This window comes from Rhipicephalus microplus, chromosome 3, assembly GCF_043290135.1.
Source record: "Rhipicephalus microplus isolate Deutch F79 chromosome 3, USDA_Rmic, whole genome shotgun sequence".
Taxonomy (NCBI): domain Eukaryota; kingdom Metazoa; phylum Arthropoda; class Arachnida; order Ixodida; family Ixodidae; genus Rhipicephalus; species Rhipicephalus microplus.
The window spans coordinates 27,179,345-27,203,630 of record NC_134702.1 but is presented as its reverse complement, the minus strand read 5'-3'; the positions used below and the strand labels follow the sequence as shown (position 1 = coordinate 27,203,630).

Here is a 24,286-nt window from a genome sequence, read left to right as displayed (position 1 = left end):
CCACGCCAGGCACTGGTCCTCTCATATACCAACACCACCAAGACTATGAATAGTCTAGGTGGTGTTGCATATACTCGCCGGCGTGCGCCACGCTTCTTTGAAGCGTGCGCGTATCAGCGCGTACGGCGTCCATCCGTCACGAAAACAGGGAGACGCAGTGTTGTCTGGGTAACGCATAGGCACGAAATGCAGCACGTTACATTTCGCGCCGGTTGCCGTCGGGCCGCGCCGACGGACGCTGGTCACGCCTGGCGTCAGACTATAGAGTGCTCGCGTTTTGCTAACGTAGCGTCGCTGTGCCCAGCGTGCGCACATCTCAACGCTACATTGGAGTATATTGGGCCCTTCATAATGCACTTGTGGCCGTTTTGCTATAGCTCCACATATAGCAAACGCAGCGTTATGTGATGTTAATGCATGGCGAAAGTATAAGACTGGTGCAAACATGATAATCTTGACACGCGTGTCATGTGAAAACATCACCACATACCACGCTCATAACGTGCTCACCTGTAGCGCTAGCTCCGCATATACTAAATTTGGTATCACCTGACGTGAATGGAAGGCGAAGGTAAACGACACATCCAAACATGATAATCATGACACGGAAGTCATGAACGGTATCATTTACCTCCACCTCGTAACGTTGTTCTGATTTTAAAGTGACATATTAACATATCTCATTTATGCTTCGCACATCATCGATTCCCACTGTACGTGGGATCTGCCTTTTTTTTTTCTGCGTGCCTCGACGATAACGAGAGACCGTTCTTTTGCAGACGTCATGTCAAATAACACCAAGGAAGTTCGTATGCCGTATCATTCACAGAACCCAAAGTGGGCATTGGTTGTCAGCTTTGGAAGATACATCGTCATTTTACGTGTAATAGGCCTTTCAGTTAGCTTTGAGACCTGTCATCGCAAAGTCAGTACTTCTTTCTTTCTTTCTTTCTTTCTTTCTTTCTTTCTTTCTTTCTTTCTTTCTTTCTTTCTTTCTTTCTTTCTTTCTTTCTTTCTTTCTTTCTTTCTTTTTCTTTCTTTTTTCTTTTTTTCTTTCGTTCTTTCTTTCTTTCTTTTTCGATGTAACTTATTACAGGTAACATGTCTTCGTAGTACCAATGCTGCATCCCTGTACTTTCACAGTACACAACGCACTGTCACAACCTCAGTGCATGCTTAAACAAGGGATGTTGGAAAGGAGAGCCATAGTCATGGGTCGGTAAACTCACGAGTCCATTCACTCATACACACTCAGAGTAGGATTGAGTGGTGAGTCTGGATGAGTAATATCTTGGCGAGTTCTGGTCCGAGTAAGTCATGTTGAAAAAACTTATTGAGTGTGAGTTCATGTGAGTTCTGTTGAAGAAATATATAATCCTGAGGCCAAGTGAGCCCTAAGAGCGAAATGTGATTCTTGAATGAGTACGAGTGAGCTCTACACCTTTTTGCCAATCCATGTTTTTATTTACTCAACTTCAGCCTTCCTCTCTGCTTTGTGTAGGCTCACCCGTATAGCCAAGCCGACTCACACATACTTCAAAGCACAGACGCTGATACGCCAGCTCAACATTTACTGATCAGAGAAATCAATTACGGAGGAGGGTGAGGGGCGTGCCATAATCTCCCTCCCCCCAATCATAGAAAAGTCTTTCCTGGGAATATTGATAAAAACATTTCATGTGAGTCATCTCTTTCAATAAAAAAAATTACTTACCAGAGTGCCACCACCGATAAGTCATATTTGAAGGTACGACATCAAGCGGGGCCAACTACGATTACGCGAGATATTGGTGTTAAACAGTATTGACACCATGTTCGAGCACTTTGACTCACTCGGACTCGGGCAGAGCCGTAAGTTTGCGTGAGTTCAAATGAATAATATTTTGGTGTATTCAAGTCTGAGTGAGTCCCCAAGGCAAATTATATTTTATGAGTGCGTCTGAGTGAGCTTCACATTTTCTGCCGACCAACGGCCTTGGCCAATGGGGTTGCAGGGGCGGCCAACCACCTCGCCTACGGCATTAGTCTACGAGTCATATGAAATCGCCTTGTCAAAGACGCGTCATTAACTGGACCAAACTGGCATGCTGATGCTAACGTGATTGGTCATACTGAACGCCGATGCGCAAAATCTTCAGTAGCTTCGGAACTTCTGAAATCTTCACTCTTCCGACAAGCGTGCTTTGACGTTAGCACTACAACACTGCAGTGAAACGCAACCTAAAAAAAACTGACACATTTCACAAGGAACGAGAGAAAACAGAGTTTACAAAAATGTGCATTGAATAGCGTGGTAGCTTCATTAATAATAAAATATATGAAAGCCGCAACAACAAACCACACTTGGCTGCTACTCACTATGCCACTTTTTGTCACATCGTATGTGCGTCAATAGTAAGTCGGGGTGCATGTTTCGATGCATTGCGATAAAACACGACACCACCTACATAACTAAGAAATGTTGTTCTTGCAAAAAAACCAAATCACTTGACATAATGAATTATGCTGCAAAATATAACGAAATAACTAATATTTGACTTAGTTTTCTCAGTCAAACAACCGACTGAAATGAGCATATCAGACTGGATAAGACCAGGATAACCAGCGCGTATGTAAGAAAACAAACAAAATTACGTCTGGTGCGAAGTATATTGAATCAGCAACTAGCTTGTGTGCTTTATCTCGCTCCACTTTTTCCTTTCAACAAATGCATCATATCTCGCGCTGTTTATATTACAAAGTTTTACGTGGTGGCAGCATGGTTTTATAATGCACCATAGCCGACAAAATGTCGCAGTCATCCGTGTGCTTATAAAAACGAGATTGTAGTTGTTTAAACGCGATGGTGTAAAAGAGCTCGTTTCGCTGAAATTGCGGCGTAGACGTTGGTTTCGGTGTCGTTAGTCGTGGGTGAAACATCGGCGTTGGCCGTGACTGAAAACTCGAGATGTTTGCAAATAAATAAATAAATATCGAAAAGAAACATTTAGTCCGAGCAAAAATGAAACCTAGGCCGTGTGAGGGACAAGCAGGTCTTCAACCACGGAGCCACGCCAGCATATATACCTGCCTCGCAAAAAAAAAGAACGCTCTAAATATCTCATAAAATGGGAGGAGTCTTCCTAACGCATGTTATATTGCGTGGTATAATCGTGGGATCGAACCAGGCGTCAAAAATGCGAATTTCAAAACGAGTAAGTGATTTACAGACTGCCCACTCATTACAAAGTTCGGAGCTACGCGTAAAACCTTTAACCCTTTAATGCCTGAATTACGCAACCAGCGAGCAAAATAAAAGTTGTTTTCCTTTTGCAGCTTTAAGTAGCAACCTTTAGATGATTCCGCAGTTGAACTATCTGAAATTGAACTTAACAGCCAATTCTCCAGATGACACAGAAGCGAGGATCTTGCGACAAAAAAACGTGCTTCAGAACTACGTAACATGTTGTGTGCCACCTCTTGAGTTCGCACACACCAATTAAACAAAATTATTTAACATAGAACTCTCGTCACTAAAGCGAGAAAAAAAAAAACGAACATGTGAGAAGTTGTTGCATGCGCTTGGCACTCTCCTCGATAAACTATAAAACAATGGGATCCAGCTTAAAGTGCCTTGGACGAGACTGCGTTAGATTTTTCATGCTGAAAGCTACATGCCAAGTGAGTACTTAGCAACTGGCAATAAAGGTGGCACGCGTTTCGCGACGTATATTTGATCGAAGTATTTAAGTATGTCGCGAATTCATGACATCGGGCAGTAAAGGGTTAATAAGGTCGCGCAGTGGCTAGTTTGCCAATTCGTAAAAAGAGCAATTATGGTACAGTGAGCACTTTGCAACTGCCCTTGCAGTAGGCATCCTAGGATATATTGAAAGGATCGGTGTTACGCGCAGAAACATTCTTGCGACACTGTTGAAGGCGAATGTGCACGGGGTCCAGTTACACTATCACGTTCTGCTCTTGTAAACAGGAGCTCAAGCGTATCCAAGTTTTTGTTCCACCTTTATCAGGCAAATATTCTAGAATAAAAAAAAAAGAACTCGCAAACACTGTTAGGCTCGAGAAACATGAGATGTGAGACTTTTCTCAGTTAATTTTAAAAAATGGCATATCTGTCGGAGCGTGTTATCAGTTTCCCGCATTGCACACGTGATGTGTCCCTCCACTTCGTAAGCGGACAAGCGACGCGAACGACTTAAGAAGAACTTAGAAGTGTGGCAGCTTGGGCTAGCTGGTATGACATGACGACAGTTATAGCGCGAGAACAGAAAGACGACAAAGAGACACGAAGGACATTCCAAGATTTTGTGTCTTTCGTGTCCTTCTTGTCTCTTTGTCGTCGTTCCGTTCTCGCGCTCTAACTATCGTCTTACCAAGAACAGCGCGTGCGAATGGTAAGACGAGTTCGTTTCGTAAAGGGCACAGTGCACCGAAACGACATGACAAGCACGGTGAGACTTCGCGTGAGGGGACAAAACAAAAATTTCATAAAAACCAAATGTCGTGCCGGGGATCGGTGTTAGGCGGGTGATTATGGAACGAACTGTTAAAACAGCAGCGGGAGGAGTACGAACGAAGGAGGAAAAAAAAACGTAAAAAGAGAAAGGTGTCTACGGCCGCTGCAGGGCTTTCTCAGAACTCTAGGCTCGCGTCTGGATCATCAATCAGCCGTGCGCGCGTCACACTAGCAGTAAGAAAAAAAAAGAGGAAAAGAAGCATCTCTCTGTCAGTCATCAACGAGAAGCGAGTCTCGCGCGGAGCGCTGCGGAAGCCTCAGCGTCGTAACCCGTCGTAGCTTCAGCGTCGTGTTCCCTTTCCAGCCAGGAGAACTGAATGCCAAAATGTAGAGAGAACGAAGGAGGGACTTAACGGGAAAACGGAGAGGATGATAGAGAAGCGGACGGCGGCTTTCACTGTGCTTCTCGGTGGCAACGCACCAGCGACAAAATTCGACAGAAGTAGTATACAACTTGTATACGTGCGATGTATATATATGCTGATCTGTATGTATAATGCTTTCGATGTGAATGCCATGTAAAAACACTTGCTGACGTGTGTCATGTGCTACTGCCATGTAAGGGACCCTGGGCCTTTGTCAAGCTGCTGCGACAGCTTTCTGCCCGGGTGTCCCTCCAGATTGTTTTCTGGTAAATAAAATTGAATTCAATTGAATCGAATACTCTGTTCGACCGACTGCCAAAAAGGAACCCAGGGACAGACAGCAAATGTGTGTGTGTGTGTGTGTGTGTGTGTGTGTGTGTGTGTGTGTGTGTGTGTGTGTGTGTGTGTGTGTGTGTGTGTGTGTGTGTGTGTGTGTGTGTGTGTGTGTGTGTGTGTGTGTGTGACGGGGACAGATACAGAGGGATAGAACGATGTAAGCAAGGAAAGGGAAATGTCGAAATTTGAAACGACTCGAGACAGAGTGAAGGCAAGCTATGTAGGCAGTGAGAACCATTGAAGCAGTCTCGCGTCAGTGACCCGACGCGTACAAGCAGAACCAACAAGCCGGCCATGACGCAAGCAGAGAAGTCCTTCTCATCCTCTTTCCACTGCCCCAGGCAAGCAGCCTGCTCTCTTCTCGGGCATGCGGTCTAAAGTCTTGATCCCAGCGGTCTTTTCTCACCATCATCATCAGCCTCTTCTTTTGTTGTATCGCTCCAACAGAGGATGGACTGCTGAAGAAAGAGAGATACAAATAAACAAACAAGGCCCGCAATGGTCGCCTCTTTCGATGCTCCCCGTCATCGGCGCCCTCTGTACCGCCAGTGCGATGGTGTGGGTGCCGACGCGCCGTGACATCACGCAGGAGTCAACGTCGAACCCTGCGGCGAACGATGCCGACAGCGGAGGTTCGCCCTAAAGGCCGCCGCCAGTGGCTGCACACGCGTGCCTCTTCCACACTACTGCAGCACCACCACCAACACCATATAGCTGGAGGCGCGCGCCGCTGTTCCACGAGTCGCTGCAGCGAGGCTCCGACAGTCTTATTTTTGGAGGCCGCGCAGAGCGCGCGCTTTCTTTCTCCCGCAGAGGCTGCCGCACCGGTGGCAGCGACGGCGGCGTGGCACAGCCCACAACAACAGCGACGGGCCGAAAGAGAAAGCCTGCGCGGCCGCAGCCGCCGCAGGTTTTAAAGGGCCGCGCCAGCCAGACGGTCGGGGAGGAAATCTTCGTCCCGCTCCGCGGAGGCCAGTGTGGACCAACACTCCTGCGTTCTCGAAGGTGGTCGTTGTAAAACATTTTCTTCTGGCAAGCCGGTGACGATCACACGTCGCAGAACCCCAGCTGTGTTTGATATGATAGTCGGCTCGCGTTTCCGGGAGGGCGACTCGACACGTGGTGGTTCTGTGGGATGCGGAAGTTTTTGCTGTGGACGGCGCCCGGAGAACACCATTTCTTCCAGGGTGCGCCGATGGAACATCTATAGGCTCGTAGATGACGGATGTATTTCTGGAAGATTCGGGGTATCGCTGTGATTCCGCTGCGGGATTTAGCGTGTTTTGCGAAATAGTGTCGCACAAAGGCACCTGGTCGCATCACTTCTTGAGGTGACAACCATGTTGTAGAAGTTTCTCTGTGCATGTAGACTGGTGCCTCTGAAATTCAAACGAATTTGAACTATAAGCAGCACGCTGAGAAACACAAGTTGGTCATCGCTGAAGTTAAAAACGCCCACCTGGACCAGCGAAGAAGCCTGGCTTTCTCTTGTTCCACGTGCTTTTGGAACTGCCGCCGTGAAGCAACGTGTTCGACGGCCGTCTTGAGACGCCCACAAGAAAACATACGTCACAGCGGTGCTAGACGCATTGCAAGGCCGATGAAAAACGCTTTTCAAAAGCGGAACTGTGCGCTTAGCTCTGCGCGCCATTTTGCTGCTTCTTCGCTGGAAGATGCCAGGCCAACCTAAGGCTCACAGAACGCCTGATCATCGGCCCTATGCGAAGAAAACAACAATGCCATCATCGACCGCCGGGGTGTCAGAGTGAGTGTTTAATTGCGCTGTAATCATGTTCGTATCTTCCGCGTGACTATGACGAGTCGACCGCCTGACCAAGTCACTGCGCCGAACGGTATCAATGGCATCCTTCGTCTTTACTGCCTACAGTTCTTAGACCAGCTTGGTGTGACTGCCTGGTGCAGTGGTGATCGTTATGAGTGCTTCCAGGAGAATATCCGGTGATCGCCGCGATTCTTGGTCGGCACCGGGCACAGCAAGGTCCGTGCTGTTGCTAGCTCCAGGATGCGGGAACCACGCCGTTCATCGCGGTGTTCCAAGTGCCGTTACTACTGCCGGGCCGGTACCACGTCGCTCATGTCGCACTTCGGGCTGTGCAGCCTGGTGGTCGGCTACTGCGTGATGGGCGCGTTCCTCTTCGAGTTCCTCGAAGCCACAAACGAGCGCAACAAGCGGCTCGAGATGATGCGCTGGCGATCGAACCTGGCCGATGCGCTGTGGCAGCTCACGTCTGAGTCGCGCATTCTGGACCAGACCAATTGGACGGGCGAGGCGGTGGCCAGACTGCGGCGCTTCGAGGTCACCCTCGTGCAAGCGGTGCGCAAGGAAGGCTACGATGGTAAGGAGGATGCCCAGCTGCAGTGGTCTTTCACTGGGGCCCTCCTGTATTCCATCATTGTCATCACCACCATCGGTGAGTACTTGGGGGTTCCGGAAAGATATTCTGTGCCGTCACTTTTGGTGAAAGCAGGGTGCTCGATGGGCTTCGGGGAGCCAGACATATTTTGTGACAAGGACGTTTTGTTGGGCAAGAAAGTCTACCGTATTTGCAAATAAGTAAAACAAAACACACACAAACACATACAAACAGAGAGACAGAGAGAGAGAGAGAGAGAGAGAAGAAAATTACGGGATAACAAATACACAGTCTCTATGCAGTGTTTTCATGCATGTGGCCCCACCAGTGGCCCCGTCTAGTGGCTAAGGTACTCGGCTGCTTACCCGTACGTCGCGGGATTGAATCCCAGCTGCGGCGGCTGCATTTTCGATGGAGACGGAAGTGCAATAGGCCCATGTGCTCAGATTTGGGTGCACGTTCAAGAACACTAGATGGTCGGAATTTGCGGAGCCCTCCACTATGGCGTCACTCATAATCGTATGGTGGTTTTGGGACGTAACTTATCAATCAAATGTTATGAATGCGTGTTAATTTTTTGTGCTTTATTTATTCATAACCATAATTATTCAGTCATTTATAATTCTTACGCAATAAAATGTTGTTACAGAAATGTATACGGACGAGGGTCCTTCGTCTCTGTATTTTATAAAGCGGGACCCTCGGACGAGAGCGTACGCCTTTGACAAATCATCGTGGCTAATCAACAGGTTCGTTGTTATAGATGAAGTGCCGGGAAGACATGATCACGATAGGAACGTAACAGCGACATGCGCAGCCTTTTTTTTTTTGTATTTGACTGCGGCCGAGCTTCGCGAGCTCATCGACATGTTATCGCTCAACGCAAGCTATGCCTAGATGTACAATGAACTTCTTGAATGTTTCCGCTATTCTAATGGTATTGCTCGCCAGCCGAATAGTGGAATAGAATCTAAGTTTCCGAGCACGTCCGCTGAGCTCGAACATAGCCCACCCCGGTGATCTAGCGGCTATGGCTCTCTACTACTGACCCGAATGTCGCGGTATCGAATCCCTGCCACCGCGGCCTCATTTAGATGGAGGCAAAATACTAAAGGATTGTGCGCTAAGATTTAAGAGCATCATTGAAGAAAACCACGTGGTCGAAATTTCAGAAGCCCTCCACTACGGCGTCTTTCATTATCCCATCGTGGGTTGTGGTTTGCAGTTTCAACGAGTAACGACACAGAATGACTTAACATAAGTTGTGAACAAGCATAATTTAGCCGATCTAGCTACGGGCACGATCGCACTCACACTTATAAGTTCTCATGCGGTAGGCTCCTTCTGCCGTAATCGGCACCATACCCATGGCTCCGGAATATATATATATATATATATATATATATATATATATATATATATATATATATATATATATATATATATATATATATATATATATATATATATATATATATATATATATATATATATATATACATGAAATAGATGATCAGAGTTTCTTCCGGCTACCGTGATAAAAGTTATAAACTTCGAGAATAGTGCAGTATAGGAAACAAAACAATAAAATATTTATTTAATCCTAACAGTTTCGGCTGGTGGACCATCCTCCGAAGAAGGCTGGTCCACCAGCCGAAACTGTTAGGATTAAATAAATATTTTATTGTTTTGTTTCCTATACTGCACTATTCTCGAAGTTTATAACTATATATATATATATATATATATATATATATATATATATATATATATATATATATATATATATATATATATATATATATATATATATATATATATATATATTCAGATCCTGCCCACGGCAAGTTATCTTTTCACCCACTTTTCTTTCTTCTCATTTACATTACAATTGGCCTAATAACTTTCCCTATACCTTCCTTGGCATTATTGTCTGTTAGATCTCATTAATATTGTGTAAAAACACGAAAAACGAGCCCTTAAGTATTCACTTGATTCCCTTATTCATTAACGAGGGTCTCGTACTGGCAGACTTGGCGCCTTTAGGTTGTATACGGGGGACTATTGGTCAGCTGCCAGTTAGTAATAGGTTCACGTGCTACGTGACGCCAAACAGGCTCATAAAGAGTGTGCTACACTCGCCGCCATGGCTACTAGTGGCGCTGACTGACACTCCCACGTTTAAATTGACATAGATACTCAATAAAGTGGCTGGGGGGATAGCTGTCGTGGTAGCTCAGTGGTAGAGCATCGAATGCGTTATTCGAAGGTCGCAGGTTCGTATCTTGCCCATGGCAAGTTAACTTTTCACCCACTTTTCTTTCTTCTCATTTACATTACAATTGGCCTAATAAATTCCCACATACCATCCTTGGCATTATTGTCTGTTAGATCTCATTAATATTGTGTAAAAACACGAAAAACGAGCCCTTAGGTATACACTTGTTTCCCATATATATATATATATATATATATATATATATATATATATATATATATATATATATATATATATATATATATATATATATATATATATATATATATATAACAATACGCTGGCTAGTTGCCGCATGGCTACTTCGAAAGCGTGGAGCAAGTTCCCGAACATTACTCCACGTCTCTCCACCCCCACCTCCCGTTTTTCCCCTTTTCGTTCGTAACCTTGCGTCAGGTCTCCTCTCAAGTAACAAAGCAAGCGGGATGACGATTACTGTTACGGAATGAGGAGGCTCCCCAAATGACATCCAGTGTATACGGTGGATGTCACTCGGTATACTTCTGAGCACAAGTTAGTCCAACAAGGACTCCAAACATTATTCGACACCTCGTGTGCTGATATTTTAACTGCAATAACAACGTGACCGCCCATAACTGGTTCTTGAACGGTGGGTTTATCGCGGTGCGGCAGAAAGCGTTTCATGCAAGGCTTGGGCCGCTGGCAGGCTTTCGAAAAAGCCGGGAGCGGGAAAACGCGGCGCCTCCGCGGAACTCGTGCCTCGATGACGACTCTGGGTGATCGATTGTTAAACCGAAATAGCTAGCCGGAGGCCTTTCGTTTTTGTATTGTTAGCGCTCAACAACACGCCCCTATGACGGGCCGAAGCAAGTCGCTTGCTCGGGCCCATCATAAATGGCAAGGAAAACGCCACTGCGAGCACGTTCCTACGCATTTTTGCGGATGAAAGAAACCCATCATTTTATCGGTTGCAGGTTATACTCTAAATGAAAACTAACAAACAATGAAAGCAACTGAAGCACAGGAGACGTTTATTCCAGTCTTTTAATTATGTAGCAGTTATGGCATAAATGTGAAGACATTGAGCTATATACGAAAATTTGCCGTTGGTACACGGACCGAATTTACAAACTTTGGATAACACGCCCGATGATCTGCCATTTGAACTACAACGGTGTACGGAAGCCACTCGAGCCAACTTCCCTTCCTTTCTTTTTCGTTTCTCTCTCTCTCTCCGTGCGTGTAAACGTGGAAGCGTTAGCCGGCCCCTTCTTTTCTTCAGGTTGGAATTCATTGATATCCGTGGATGCTGTTTTACAAGTTTTATTTGGAGAAGTAGGAGATCAAAACCATTTACTTGCCTGACCTTACGTATGAAGTTAAGCAGGGTCCTTACGACCATGCTTACGAGCAGGTTGAAGGCATATGCGTGGCCTTCCCGCTCCTCGATTCCATATTATATACCTTGCCTGTAACGAAGAAATTTATTCATTTTACTGACACCGAAAAGCACGATACTTCACTGAATTGTTTCTTGAATCGAAATAAACTTTCTCACGCCTTTCGTTTTCTTAGTTGTGGCGGTTCCTACGCCTGTGTCCTACGCCTGTGTCGTGATGCAAAGACTGACGCATTCTTTTAACCAGTGTAATGCGACGCACGTGCAGCTTGATCGTACTCGGTTCGTATTGCATGACTCGCGACAATGCCCTATCCATTACAGTGCTCAACCGCTGATCCGAAGGTCGCGAAATCGAATCCCGACTGTTCGGCCGCATTTCTACGGGGGCGAAACGTTAGGGGCCTATGTACTTAGACTTCATCAATCATCAGCCTGTCTACGCCCACTGCAGGACGAAGGCATCTCCCATGTTCCACCAGTCAACTCAGTCCTGTGCTTGCAGCTGCCACTTTATACCCGCAAACTTCCTAATCTCTTCGGTCAACCTAACTTTCTGTCTCCCCCTAACCCACTTGAATTCTCTGAAAATCCTGTCAGTTACCCTTAATGACCATAGGTTATTCTGCCTACGCGCTACGTGCGCAGCCCAAGTCCAGTTCTTCTTATTCATATCAACTATGATATCCTTAATCTCGTTTTGTTGCCTGATCCACTCAGCTCCTTTTTTTTTTGTTTCTTAAGGTTACACCTATCATTTTCCTTTCTATTACTCGCTGCGTCGTCCTCAATTTAAGCTAAACCCTTTTTGTAAGCCTCCGTAGGTAAGTGTCGGCAAGATGCAGCTGTTATATACTTTCCTCTTCAGGGATAGTGGCAATGTACCAGCCATGATTTGAAAATGATTGCCGAACGTGCTCTACCCCATTAGTATTCTTCTAGTTACTTCAATCTCGTGGTTCGGCTCCACGGTTAGTATCTGTCTTAAGCAGGCGTACCCTTTTACAGCTTCCAGTGCACTGCTACTTATCTGGAAGGGCTGTTCTCTTCCGAGGTTGTTGCACATTACTTTCATTTTCTGCAGATTGATTTTAACTCAGCTCTCCTTGTCTAATTCAGCAATCATGAACTGCAATTCGTCCACTGGGTAACTCGGCAATGCACTGTCATAGACAAAGCGCAGGTTACTTAAGTATACTCTTCATTAAATCTTATCCCTAAGTCTTCCCATTCTAGGCCTCGAAAAACATTCCGTAAGCATGCGGCGAATAGCATTGGGGAAATCGTGTCTCACGTTGCACGTACGGTGTTGCATTGCTGCGCTCATGGGCGTATAGGTTTCATCCCCAGCCAAAGAGGTCGCACTTTGATGGGGCCGGATTGCAAAGAACAACCGTGTACTTTTATTTAGGTCCACTTTTAAGAGCCCGAGTCGGTCGAACGTAATTTTGAGTCGCATACCACGACGTGCTTAATAATCAGATCGTGGTTTTGACAGATAAAATCCCAGCAGCTGTTATTATCAGCCTTCATTGCGAGCAAAGCACATGATCTGACCTTCACCTTCTTCATCTCTACATATCTTCTCCTGTACATCTTCGTCATCTGTGTATATCATCATCAGTCACAGGGCCTCGAATCCGTCATGGCGGCGAGCTCATCAATGTCTCATAAACATCACTGCATCGCTTCAATTATCTCTCTCACGAGTTCGAGCACGTCAGTTCGCATACCGGGTACGGAGGCCACACTCGCACGAAGGTGAAGCGCGAAAACACTCTCGTATACTTAAATTTAAGAGATTCCCGAGTGGTTTAAATTATGCGGAGTTCCCGCCAACGGCGTATACATTGAATTCGTATATTAACGCGACAGCGTTTGAGAGCTCATTTCGCAGAAATTGTGGTGTCGGTGTCGGCGTAGTTAGTTGTAAGTTTAAAATTGTTCATGCCAACTCTTAAAGAAGCGAGAGAGGTCCCTCAAAAGTTCTCTTCTCGCCAACCAGCAATGTGGGCCGTCCAGCAGGCTAAGGAAGCGTCCGTCAGGTATTCCCTGTCGGTCCCTACATGGGAGATGCCCGCTACGCGCTAAGCGCGTCCTGTCGGACAAAAATAAGGTTTTTATTTTTCCATTCCGTTCTATTGTCCGCGACCAAAAATCAAGAATGATGCTTAGGTTTTAGTCAGAAACCAACCCAGGTTTTTGGCGAGGAAAAACATTCAAGCGTTCTACCACAAAGCGATGTTGTTGCTCTAAACGGCTTCGGAAAAAAAAAGAAAATGCTTTGTGAACGTCATGTAGTGGAAGGAATCTTCTTAACACATGTGACATTGCGCGGCAGAAGCGTCAAATCACGCCAGGCGTCGGAACACGTGAATTACGCAACGAGGGAGTGTTTTAAAAACCTACCATTACAAAGCGTTCAGGCATATTCTTTTTATCACCGCCAGCTGGAAAAGCACCAGCAAAGTGAGCAGCTGCGTAGGTTTGCGTGTCACCTTACGGACGCGCAGATCAGCGATTGGAAAAAAGGTAAAATTATAGCATGATGAGCGCTTATCTTTTCAGTTTTTTTTTGTGTCAAAAATTATCATATTCTGTGAAAGAGAAAGTAATCACTTCTTCCTTTTACCCTGCATAAACATTGACTGTCTACTTACATTAACCGCCGGTTTCCTGGCCAATCGCCTTTAGAGCGTAAGAGCTAGAACAGAGGAACAAACAAGCAAACAACCCTCCTGAGAGGGTATAGGTGCTACCCCGCCACGGTGGTCTTCTGACTAAGGTACTCGGCTACTGACCCGCATGTCGCGGGATCGAATCCCGGCTGCGGCGGCTGCATTTTCGATGGAGGCGAAAACGCTGTAGGCCCGTGTGCTCATATTTGGTTGCACATCAAAGAACCCAGGGTGGTCGAAATTTCCGGAGCCCTCCACTACAGTATCTTTGATAATCACATGGTGGTTTTGGGACGTTAAATACCACATATCAATTAATCAATCAATCAACCAATCAATGGCTATAGGTGCATATCATCCAAGGAGCACCACCGTGTACATCATAAACAATATAGTATACTTGCAGTAGGCATTCTAGGATGACTTGAAACGGCCTTATGCGCATGGTTGTTGGTTTCCTTACGGCACAGTCGAGGGATGCGCCGAGAACTGAAGCTAGGCTAGCAGTTCAGATGACGAAGCTCATACGTCCTCCAAGTTTTTGCTTTGGGCACGCCCAACAGCTTCATTATTCTTGACTAACCAACCCATGCCAATCTGTAGCGCCCGCCTGATGAAACCAACAGACCATGAAGCCAAGGAACGTACTGGGAGCATTATGTGCAGCATGTCATGTAGCACGTGCTAGGCGGCAAAAGCTACTTGCAGTCATCGCTGCAATAATTGGTGGCTAACACTTCCGGATTTGTACACGCATAAATGCCGAATAAGGCGAATGGGAGGATGACCGCCACCGATGCTGAATCATTAAACAAGTTATCAGAATGTTGCAAGTATTGTAACGTTTCCTTTGCTTTCCTCGGTTTCATTATCTGTTCCTCTCACTTGGTTGTGTCTAAATAATGAATGATACGATAACAAGCACCTGTCTGTAGCACCCTGAATAGACATAATGGTACGTCAACAGCCACCTGTTTGTAGCACGAAGTCACAAATTAATAATCGATCCGGATTGCTAAAAAAATAAAGCGTCTTTGTGGCCGAAAAGCACCTCCCGGACTGGGTGGTCGCTGTATCAGTTAGCCTCCAAATAATATACGGGGTTTTGCGTCCTAAAACCACGGTATGATTATTATGGATGCCATAGTGAGGGCAGGGGGGGGGGGGGGGGGCTCCAGAAATTTTAACCATCTGGTGTTCTTTAACGTGCATTGACATTGCACAGTACGTGGTCCTCTGCCATCATGCCTCCATCGAAATGCGACCATTGTAGCCGGGATCAAACCTGTGACCTTCGTGTCAGTGTTCAAGCATTGTGGCCACTGATTCACCACGCTCGACCATTCCCAGCTTCCCGATAGAGCGACTACCCCGAAAAGGCGTCGGCCACAGGTTTTATCCCCGCTCCATCAAGACAAATGTTTCCGCAACTAAAAACGCTGCTCTTCTGAGAAATTCGTCTGAATTGGTTCGTAGCTTGTAGCTGTAACTACACGCGCGTGTAGTTGTCGACTTATCTTCCTTAATCCTTCCGCCGCCTGGTGAGATCTCACTGAACTAATTTGCAGGTTGTGTCTAACGAAGAAACCGAGCCTTCAATCAATTATCTACCTTTGTCCCCGCCGGCACATGGATGGGGAACTATATATACACGTCGGTTCCCTACAGAAGCCCGCGCTTCGTTGTGGCGGCCGCATGAAGAGTTTATCCGACAGCAATAATAACACTATACGATGAGCAGCCTTTTCAAAATATACACTCACTCTGTTTGCCGGTATTTACACTTACCACCGGCCGCCTCTTTCGTCTGTTCCCTGAGCTCATATTCACTCGAGAGCGGTATATGTATGGTCTCGCAGTACGGCTAGCAGCCGTAGTCCCATGCATGTATACCTCGGCTCTGTGAGCTGCCCCACGCGTACAACAGGCGTTAAGTTTAAATCCGTGCGTAGACGCAGTTTTTTTCTTGTTCTCAGAAGTTTTCCGCCGTCTCCGCGGCGGGTGTTTTCACACTGAAGCCTTGGCTACCGCGGTGATTCCTGTTTTATGACCGGCCCGTCCCAGTTTTTTTTTTTTTTTTATCGGTCTGCAGCTGTCGGTTTGTACCGGTGCGGCATAAATGTATATAGGGCCGTCAAAAAGACGCTGCTGTTTTTTGGTTTTGTCGGTGGCGGCATGACTGCACCACGGCCTTGGTTTTGTATACCTTTTTCGAATGAAGGTTGTTACGATTCTTAAAGACTGGGAGTGCAAATACAGACACAATAAAGAAGTCAAGACACCAAAAACGCCTTTTTCCTTAACTTTTTTTTTCTTTCGTCCGTGTTCCCACGTTCAATCTTTCAGAATGATGGAATACAAACCAACTAATACGATTAATATGTAGGTTGCCGGCAGTTCTAGCCTTGTGAAATTTGCAGGCAATTGCTCCGCCTGCTTTTCTCTTTTGTTGTCATATGGAATCAATTGCTTTTTAAAGCAAAGTGCGGGCACGCTCTAGATAGTCACGTGAAGCGCGACACTACCCTGTATAAGCCGGTTGCCTGTGAGCTATTCCGCACGCAGTGTTGTACTGGGGCTCATATATTACCATACTACACCCTCAACATAATTGTCACTCATCACCAGCCACATGCGACGTCTGTAGCGGTCAAAAAATTGAAGAGTAGTCGGGACACCTGCTTCCTATATATATATATATATATATATATATATATATATATATATATATATATATATATATATATATATATATATATATATATATATATATATATATATTATTTATTTACAATACTGCTAGCCCTTGCGGGCTGTAGCAGGGGTGGGAGGTGAACAGGTGAACAATACACAAACAATGTTAGGCAAAAAACAAGTCCAGCCGTCGTTGAAAATCCTGTGAGGATCTACATCCTGTAAGTACCTCGGGAGGAAGCGCATTCCAGTCAACAATATATCGCACCAGAAACGAAAACTTAAATACATCCACCCGCGGTACATAAGCTTGGACAGAAAGTGAGTGATTGGTACGAGCCGAGTCAGCCGACACATATATATATATGTAGCAACTAGATATTTTTTTGAAAATCTGCCTTTCATATATATATCCTTGGCCACGTGACAATTTCAGTGCAATGACGAATTCAATAACAGCATTTTCTCTATAAATTTCCCACTCACCCAAGATACAGCACTCTTTAGTGTACAGAGATGCGGCCCTTGCCCCGCCGCGGTGGTCTAGTGGCTAAGGTACTTGGCTGCTGCCCCGCAGGTCGCGAGATCGAATCCTGGCTGCGGCGGCTGGATTTTCGATGGAGGCGAAAATGCTGAGGCTCGTGTGCTCAGATTTGGGTGCACGATAAAGAACCCCAAGTGGTCGACATTTTCGGAGCCCTCCACTACGGCGTCTCTCATAATCATATGGTGGTTTTGGGATGTTAAACTCCACATATCAATCAATCAGAGATGCGGCCCTCAGAAGTGTCCCTTTCATTGCAGAATTGTATGCACCGTTTTCCAACAACTGACTCTTTCTCGACCATGAATTTACCGGCAATTAACCGTTTCTGACATGGCAATGCGATATTTTATTAACGCTACGGAGGTAATCTGTCGTTTCGCGTTAACGCACATTGTTGTTACCTGGATGTGGACGACCATCTTTCTTGCCTGTAGCAACTGTGGTGTTACGCTGCTAAGCACGGGGATGAAGGTCCTATTCCCGGTATATGGAGCAAAGAAGAGGTTAGAAGGGAGCATTGTGCCATAAGAAAGAAAGAAAGAGAAAGAAAGAAAGAAAGAAAAAAGTAGTCGGTCATACGCACACACGCCAAGCATCACTTGGCCCCATTTTCTCGACAGCGTAAGCGTTTCTGAATTTCTTTTACAGTGCAGCTCTCAAGGCCTCACCACACGCATTCGTTGCAGCAGGTAAGCGCGTCGCTTTTTGACGCGGCGCCACGCCCTCTCTCATATGGAGAGGGAAGCCGCGTAGATCCGCGTAGCCATGTGCCCTCTCTCTTCATAGAGAGAGTGGGCACGGCGCCGTGTCCGAACGCCACGCGTTGACGCGCTGCAACGGATGCGTGTGGTCAGGCCTTTAGGCGCCCGTTCCTGCGTTGGGTGGCATCGCCGTCGTTGGCTGGCGTCGGCGTAACCAACAAAGTGACCCAGGACGAAAGAGAGCGAACGCAGAATATGTCTATATCGTGAGTCACTGGCCTCTCACTTCGTTTGCCTCCTCCGTCACGTGCTGCCTCTCGGTCGTAGCTCGTGCGAATGCAGGGCTGGCACGTGCACTGCTGCTGGCCTCGCTCGTCGTAAAGGGGCTGTTGTCAGTATGCTTGGTTCGCGACGCCCGCAATACGCTGGGCGCTGTGCGTAGCTCTCAAGTGCTGGCAGGTTCTGTGGCAATATGCAACGATGTCGTATTACTAAAACTGGAGATAGCCAAAACTTCAGAGTTGGCGTAGCCCCAACACAAAGTTTCGTAATTGCTGGTGAACATTTTTTTCCCGTTTTTGTTGGCAATGTTTTTTTTTTTGGGGGGGGGGGGGCTTTCCTCTTTTCTTGAAAGGAGTGGTACCACAATGATGATATCTGACCAATAACACTTTGTGTTAAGTGGTTAAGTAGAGAGCCTGTGTCAGCTGCCCAACGTATTCACTCGCATATTGGTCGCACTGCGATCATATAGGCTATGAGTATAGTGCTGGCCACGGTGTTAGAATAGTTGTGCTGGCTATGGTTGGCTTGTTTTGAATAACTAGATTGGGTAGCCGCACGGGGTAAACGGTCGCAGCGTCCAAAAACACTGTGCACATATGACACACAGGCGTACGCACACATAAAACATAAACACACAGCAGTAAAAAACACTACGCACACACGCGCACATAATAAACACATACAGTACTAGCGTTCACGTGCATAGTCAGCTAAAGCCATCTGGTAGACTGACTTTGTGCAGACTCGCACGCTCAACGTCAGCGATAAAGTGAAAGAGGAGCAGCAGATACATAAGCCAGACAGATTTCTTTCTCTACTTAGCGCCGTCTCACTGCCGGTTGTCAAGTGTTGCATTCATCAAAGTCAAAGCGAAAATAAGGCTTGCTTCCGCACTCTAACAACAACAAACAAGTGTCATTTGACTCTTTTTTTTATAGTTCTGACTTGCCGCGCATATGACTCTCTTTAAAAAAACACGTCAACTCTCTTTTTTCGGAGTCATTGTACTTTTTTCAGAGAGCCATGTGACCCACAAAACATGAATCATGCTTGGTTAAAGAAGGTCATATATGCGGCAAGTCAGAATTTAAAATACAAAGTCATGGCATTTTTTTTTCTTTTTACAGTGCTGTTGCGGAGGCGAATTTATGGAGCCCTGCTTCTGCTGTGAAAAAACGAGCTTGCTGCACGGGGATCACAAACGCAAAGCGTTAAATTCTTGCCCGACTTCATCCATTCGCTGCTTGCTATCTTAAAGCGCCTGCAGTCAACAAGGAAATGAAATATCCAATTACCTATGCGCATTGCGAAGATTTTAGAACACCTGCAGAAACAAGTTTGTCGAGGCGTCGTGCTGTAGGTACATCTATAATTACCGTCATCGACGAACTCTGTATAGCGGGCAGTTGTCGCGTTGCGCTGGTCCGATGTTTCCAAGTCCGGCATTTCATCCTTCGCTTCACAATATCCACGTACATCGTGACATAGTTTAGCACGTTGAATACCCTACCTTACATAAAATATGTCGTTTCTATTAGCTCCGTCGCAGCTTTCATATTATAGCTCGTTTACTCATTGAGATGATAAAACAAAGAAGAATCGCATTATGCAGGTTTGTAGGTTCCGCCAGTACGGTTCAATTCTGGTCTGGAGGCTCGACAAACGCGGTAAGACCAGTGGACGAAAATTTTCGTCACCCGCGGCGCGACATCTTTGAAGCTATAAGGCGTCTTCGTTGCCGAGTTCAAGGTCATGGGTTCAATTCCCGGCAACGGCGGGCGTTTTTCAATGGAGCCTAAATGCAAGAACGTCCATACACATTGATTCATGTACCCGTTAAGAACCCCCCCCCCCCCCCGTGTTTTAAACCAGTATGGACTTTACCACTACGGCGGGCCCTGTAATCGAATCATGGTTACGTCACGCAGAATGCCGGAAATAAACTTTGTAGCGTACTACAGCACACGTGGCATAGAGGCATGCCATGAAATTCGCAAGGCCACCTGACTTGCAGCGATGAATATTATATCCGAATCATAGGTCTATCCTGGACTTCATGGAGGAAACACAGTTGCATAATTTTGTGTAATGTGAACTGATGTCATAGAGAAAACTAACGAAATAAAAAAATATATAATAAAGAAACGTTCAGTGCCAGCTGTTTGGCTGCTCTTACTACCTCGATCAAGGTCTCATTTGTAGCGTCACACTAAGCTGCCGAGATTTAAAGAAAAAGTGCCACCATATCCACGAAGTGAATGACGATGAGTGGGCGAAGCTCCGGAGGTAAACCTGGTAAACCATGAAGCCTCCGTACATTTTGCCCACTCGATTTTATTACAACGCTCCCCCTAGCGTACGTCGCCGCACTAAATCGAACGATTGCCTTCCACCAATGACACATGTCATATGTGACATCATTCCTATTTTATAACATCTCGCATCCTTCGTCATCAACTACAAGTACCGCCGTCGAGTTTATGACATCTTGCATCTTTTCATCATTATCTACTAGTAACGCCATCTAGTGAACACTGCAAGAACTAAACGAGAGGTGGCTACATACAGGGGACGCACAGCCCACGCCTTAAGGAGCTTCGCCCCTAAAAAAATACTGTGGTACTACAGTTTGTCTCTCTTGACGATATCATAGTCTGGGCACGTATCAACCCCACATGTTCATTAATCAACTTTCAGGTGATAGTGCACGTTGGCGCTGCCAGGCTTCCTATTCGCATGGCCAGGGTTATACACGCATACATTAAAAACGGCCTCGAAGAAATTGAACAGGAAGTAACAAATTCTCGCGTCTCCTTCACCTACAAATGCACTTGTGTTGTGTGTTCTTTGTAATAGTGGCTGCGCTTTCTAGCAAGAAAGATACAGATACGAGTCACCCCACATGCATGACGGCGAAGTGCACACATCACTAGGAAGCGCGGCTTCATTGAAAACAGAAACCATCCTGTCATTCCTCCCCTGGATTCATTTATACCGTTTCCACACCGGGCTGCTCGTATTGACTCCTTTTTTTTTTTGAGGCCGCCCTATCAAGAATCTTGAAAAGAGCTGCGTGGTCACAATGGGCACGCTTTCTTCGGTGAGGCTGCCTCCCCTCTTCAGCTTGTCGTGTTGGCTGGAGCGCGGCGTTCGTGGGCGTTTGTGTTGACATTCTCGGCAGTCTGGCCCGGGGTTGCGCGCAGTCTTGTAGGTGCGTCTGTTTGTCCGCGTGTTCTTGATGCGTCTGTGCGTGTGCGTTTGTGTGTATGCACGTACATGTTTGGCAGGAAAGAGAAAGGGAAATGGAATGAGTGAAACAATGAGAAGATGAAATTGAAGCTGTTGTATTTTTGATTATGTGCAAGCGAGAGACAGAAATAGTGAGTGTGTGAGTGAGTGAGTGAGTGAGTGAGTGAGTGAGTGAGTGAGGCGAGAGGGAGGGGGCAAAAAAGCATGGCTCGGTGAGCGCGCATGTTCGTGGGCTTCAATAATCTAAGTTTAGCCCGTTCTCTAGTCGTGTTCCCGAAGGGTTCAGCTGATCAGCGTTGCTCTCGTTCCCGTCACCATCCATGACAGCGCTTTTCTCAAGCCTCTCTTTCTCTCCGCTTCTCTCCTCTATCTATTGCTCTCTGCATTGACGATGAGCACTGCCCTTTTTCACGATACGTCCCATTTCAAGCAATTACCACTACGGCGGGCCTATTAAATCGAGGCATCGCGCTCGATTTAATAGGAAGCTACCTTAGTGATCGGTACCAGTGTGTGTCTATAAATAGGCAAACATCTATGCCCAAAAAAATCAAACGCGGTGTACCACAGGGAAGCATATTAGGACCTCTTCTATTTAACCTTTATATCAATGATATTGTAAATGTGGATCACTCAATAACGTACATTATTTATGCAGATGATACAAGCTTATTCTTTACGGGAACAAATATAGACGATTTGATAAAAGCAGCTAATAAAACGTTAGTCAATTTTTCGAAATGGTCCTGCCAAAATTCGTTACAGATCAACAGCTCTAAAACCAAGGCCGTTCTTTTCCGTGCGAAAGGAATAACATGTACGTACACACAAAAACTGATGCTAAATAATTTCAATATCGAACTTTCAGAGACTGTCAAAACTTTGGGCGTCATCTTTCATCAACATATGTTCTGGAATTCTCACACTGAACAATTGTGTATTAAGCTAAGAAAAGCCCTTGGCGTGCTGAGAAGGTGTCAGTCGTTTCTACCGCTCCCCCAGAAACTTCTTATCTTTAATACGCTTTTTTGTTCTCATCTACGCTATTGTCAGTTGGTATGGGCTTCTGGAACTGAAACATCAAAACAAAAGTTGTATACACTTCAAAAAAGCGCTTTGCGGGCTGTTGCAAATATAGGTTACAGAGAACACACATCCCATTTATTTGTCAAGTTTAAAGTTTTAAAATTTTGTGTGGCATATGAACATAACTTGTTGTTGTCTTTGAGGTCTGAAATTCGAAAGAATTGCGCAAACCTGAGAGGCTTAGCACATTTACAGCCAAAAATTTTGTTGCGTCCGATGCGGAGTTCTGAACACTGGCACATCCCCCGACCGCGAACAAATTACGGACTCCAAATGCTAAAGCACTCTGTTCCCCATATACTAAATAAGTTCAAGCTCACAGAACAGCAATTGCGTCTCCTTTCAAGTAGTGATATATTAAACCTGTTTGTATAAGGAACTATAAACCCAGAAAAATTACACCCAGTACTTGTAAATGCATGAAATTTTAAGTGTACCCCTTTCTGTTATAGCGTCTTATATTGGTTGCCTTTTTTCCCAAAAATTGTTTGTTTGTAAACACCCAAGTGTGCATCTATTCTGTACTTCATAAACAACCACTAGAATGTTATTTTCTTTTCTTTTTTCTTTCAATCATACGTGAGCACCGTATGGAGCTTGGTGTGCCATTGTTTCTGTTGCCTTGTACAAATGGGAGGTGGGGCTAGTCAAGCTGCTATAGCGCAGCTTTTTTCCTACTTTCCATGCCACAATTGTTTCTTGTTTGTGTAAATCACGGTGTATCGTTGTGGTGAAATAAATTTCAACTTTCAACTTTCAACTTTCATTACATTGTCCTCCTTGCAGGCAGGCTTTGCCGCGGTGCGTGTCGAGCGCGAGAGAAGCCACCCTCGCGGTCGACACGAGTGCGCGTTGTGTCTCCGCGTCGCATATCTTGGCGAGCTGCCCGCGAAGCGCGCGTGAACCGAGGCAAATTAAAAGCCACCGCCGAAACACGACGGTGCTTGGGTCGCCCCTGCTCCGTGACGAAGAACACATACACGCGCGCGCACACGCACTCTTCGACGAGGAGAAAGGAGAGCTTCCTCGCGCGCGTTCGCGACCCCCTCGCTGTCTCGTCGCAAGGGAGGCTCTCCTTCACAGCATCAACCAACGCAAGGATGAGGTTACGATAATGCGCTGCGCGCGCGACGGCTCATTCGTTCATCGTCAAGTTTGATCTGGGTTTCGCGCTAGTCCCTTCGTATTGATTGATTGATATGTGGGGTTTAACGTTCCCAAAACCACCATATGATTATGAGAGACGCCGTAGTGGAGGGCTCCGGCAATTTCGACCACCTGGGGGTCTTTAACGTGCACCCAAATCTGAGCACACTCGCCTACAACATTTCCGCCTTCATCGGAAACGCAGCCTCCGCAGCCCGGATTCGATCCCGCGACCTGCGGGTCAGCAGCCGAGTACCTTAGCCACTAGACCACCACGGCGGGGCGCTAGGTCCTTCGTATATCTGACGTAACGGCATTCATCTGTGACGTCCACCGTGGAGTGAGTGGTTGAAGAGGTGTTTATTAACGAAAGCTGGTTCTGAAAGAGAAAAGTACGAGGAAAGTAACCTGCACTGCGCAATCTAGAAATCGTTCGCGGCAGAAGAAGATGGCACATCCTATACAACAATTGCGGTTAGCGTGATAGCGTGCTAGGCTAGCAATAACACTCTGCTTCATATGTCTTAATTGTACCAGTTCGGAATAACTGGCGTAAACATTGAGTGTACATGTGCAAAGGGGCGCCTGCACGTCAAGCCCTGGTAATCGAGGCACTTCAGTAAGCGACGCACCCTCGCTGTAGTCCGGTACGTGAAAATACAACCCTTGC

General features: G+C 46.1%; 1 protein-coding gene across 1 annotated transcript in view; it reads left to right on the top strand.

Annotated features, from left to right (window-relative positions):
• Nucleotides 1-5,958: 5,958 nt before the first annotated feature.
• LOC119177205 (potassium channel subfamily K member 18-like) overlaps nucleotides 5,959-24,286 on the top strand; it is a 54,049-nt gene continuing 35,721 nt past the window's right edge. The window contains exon 1 of the mRNA XM_037428621.2: nucleotides 5,959-7,649. Coding sequence (XP_037284518.2) covers nucleotides 7,241-7,649 — 409 coding nt within the window. The 5' untranslated portion in view covers nucleotides 5,959-7,240. The remainder of the gene's footprint in view (nucleotides 7,650-24,286) is intronic.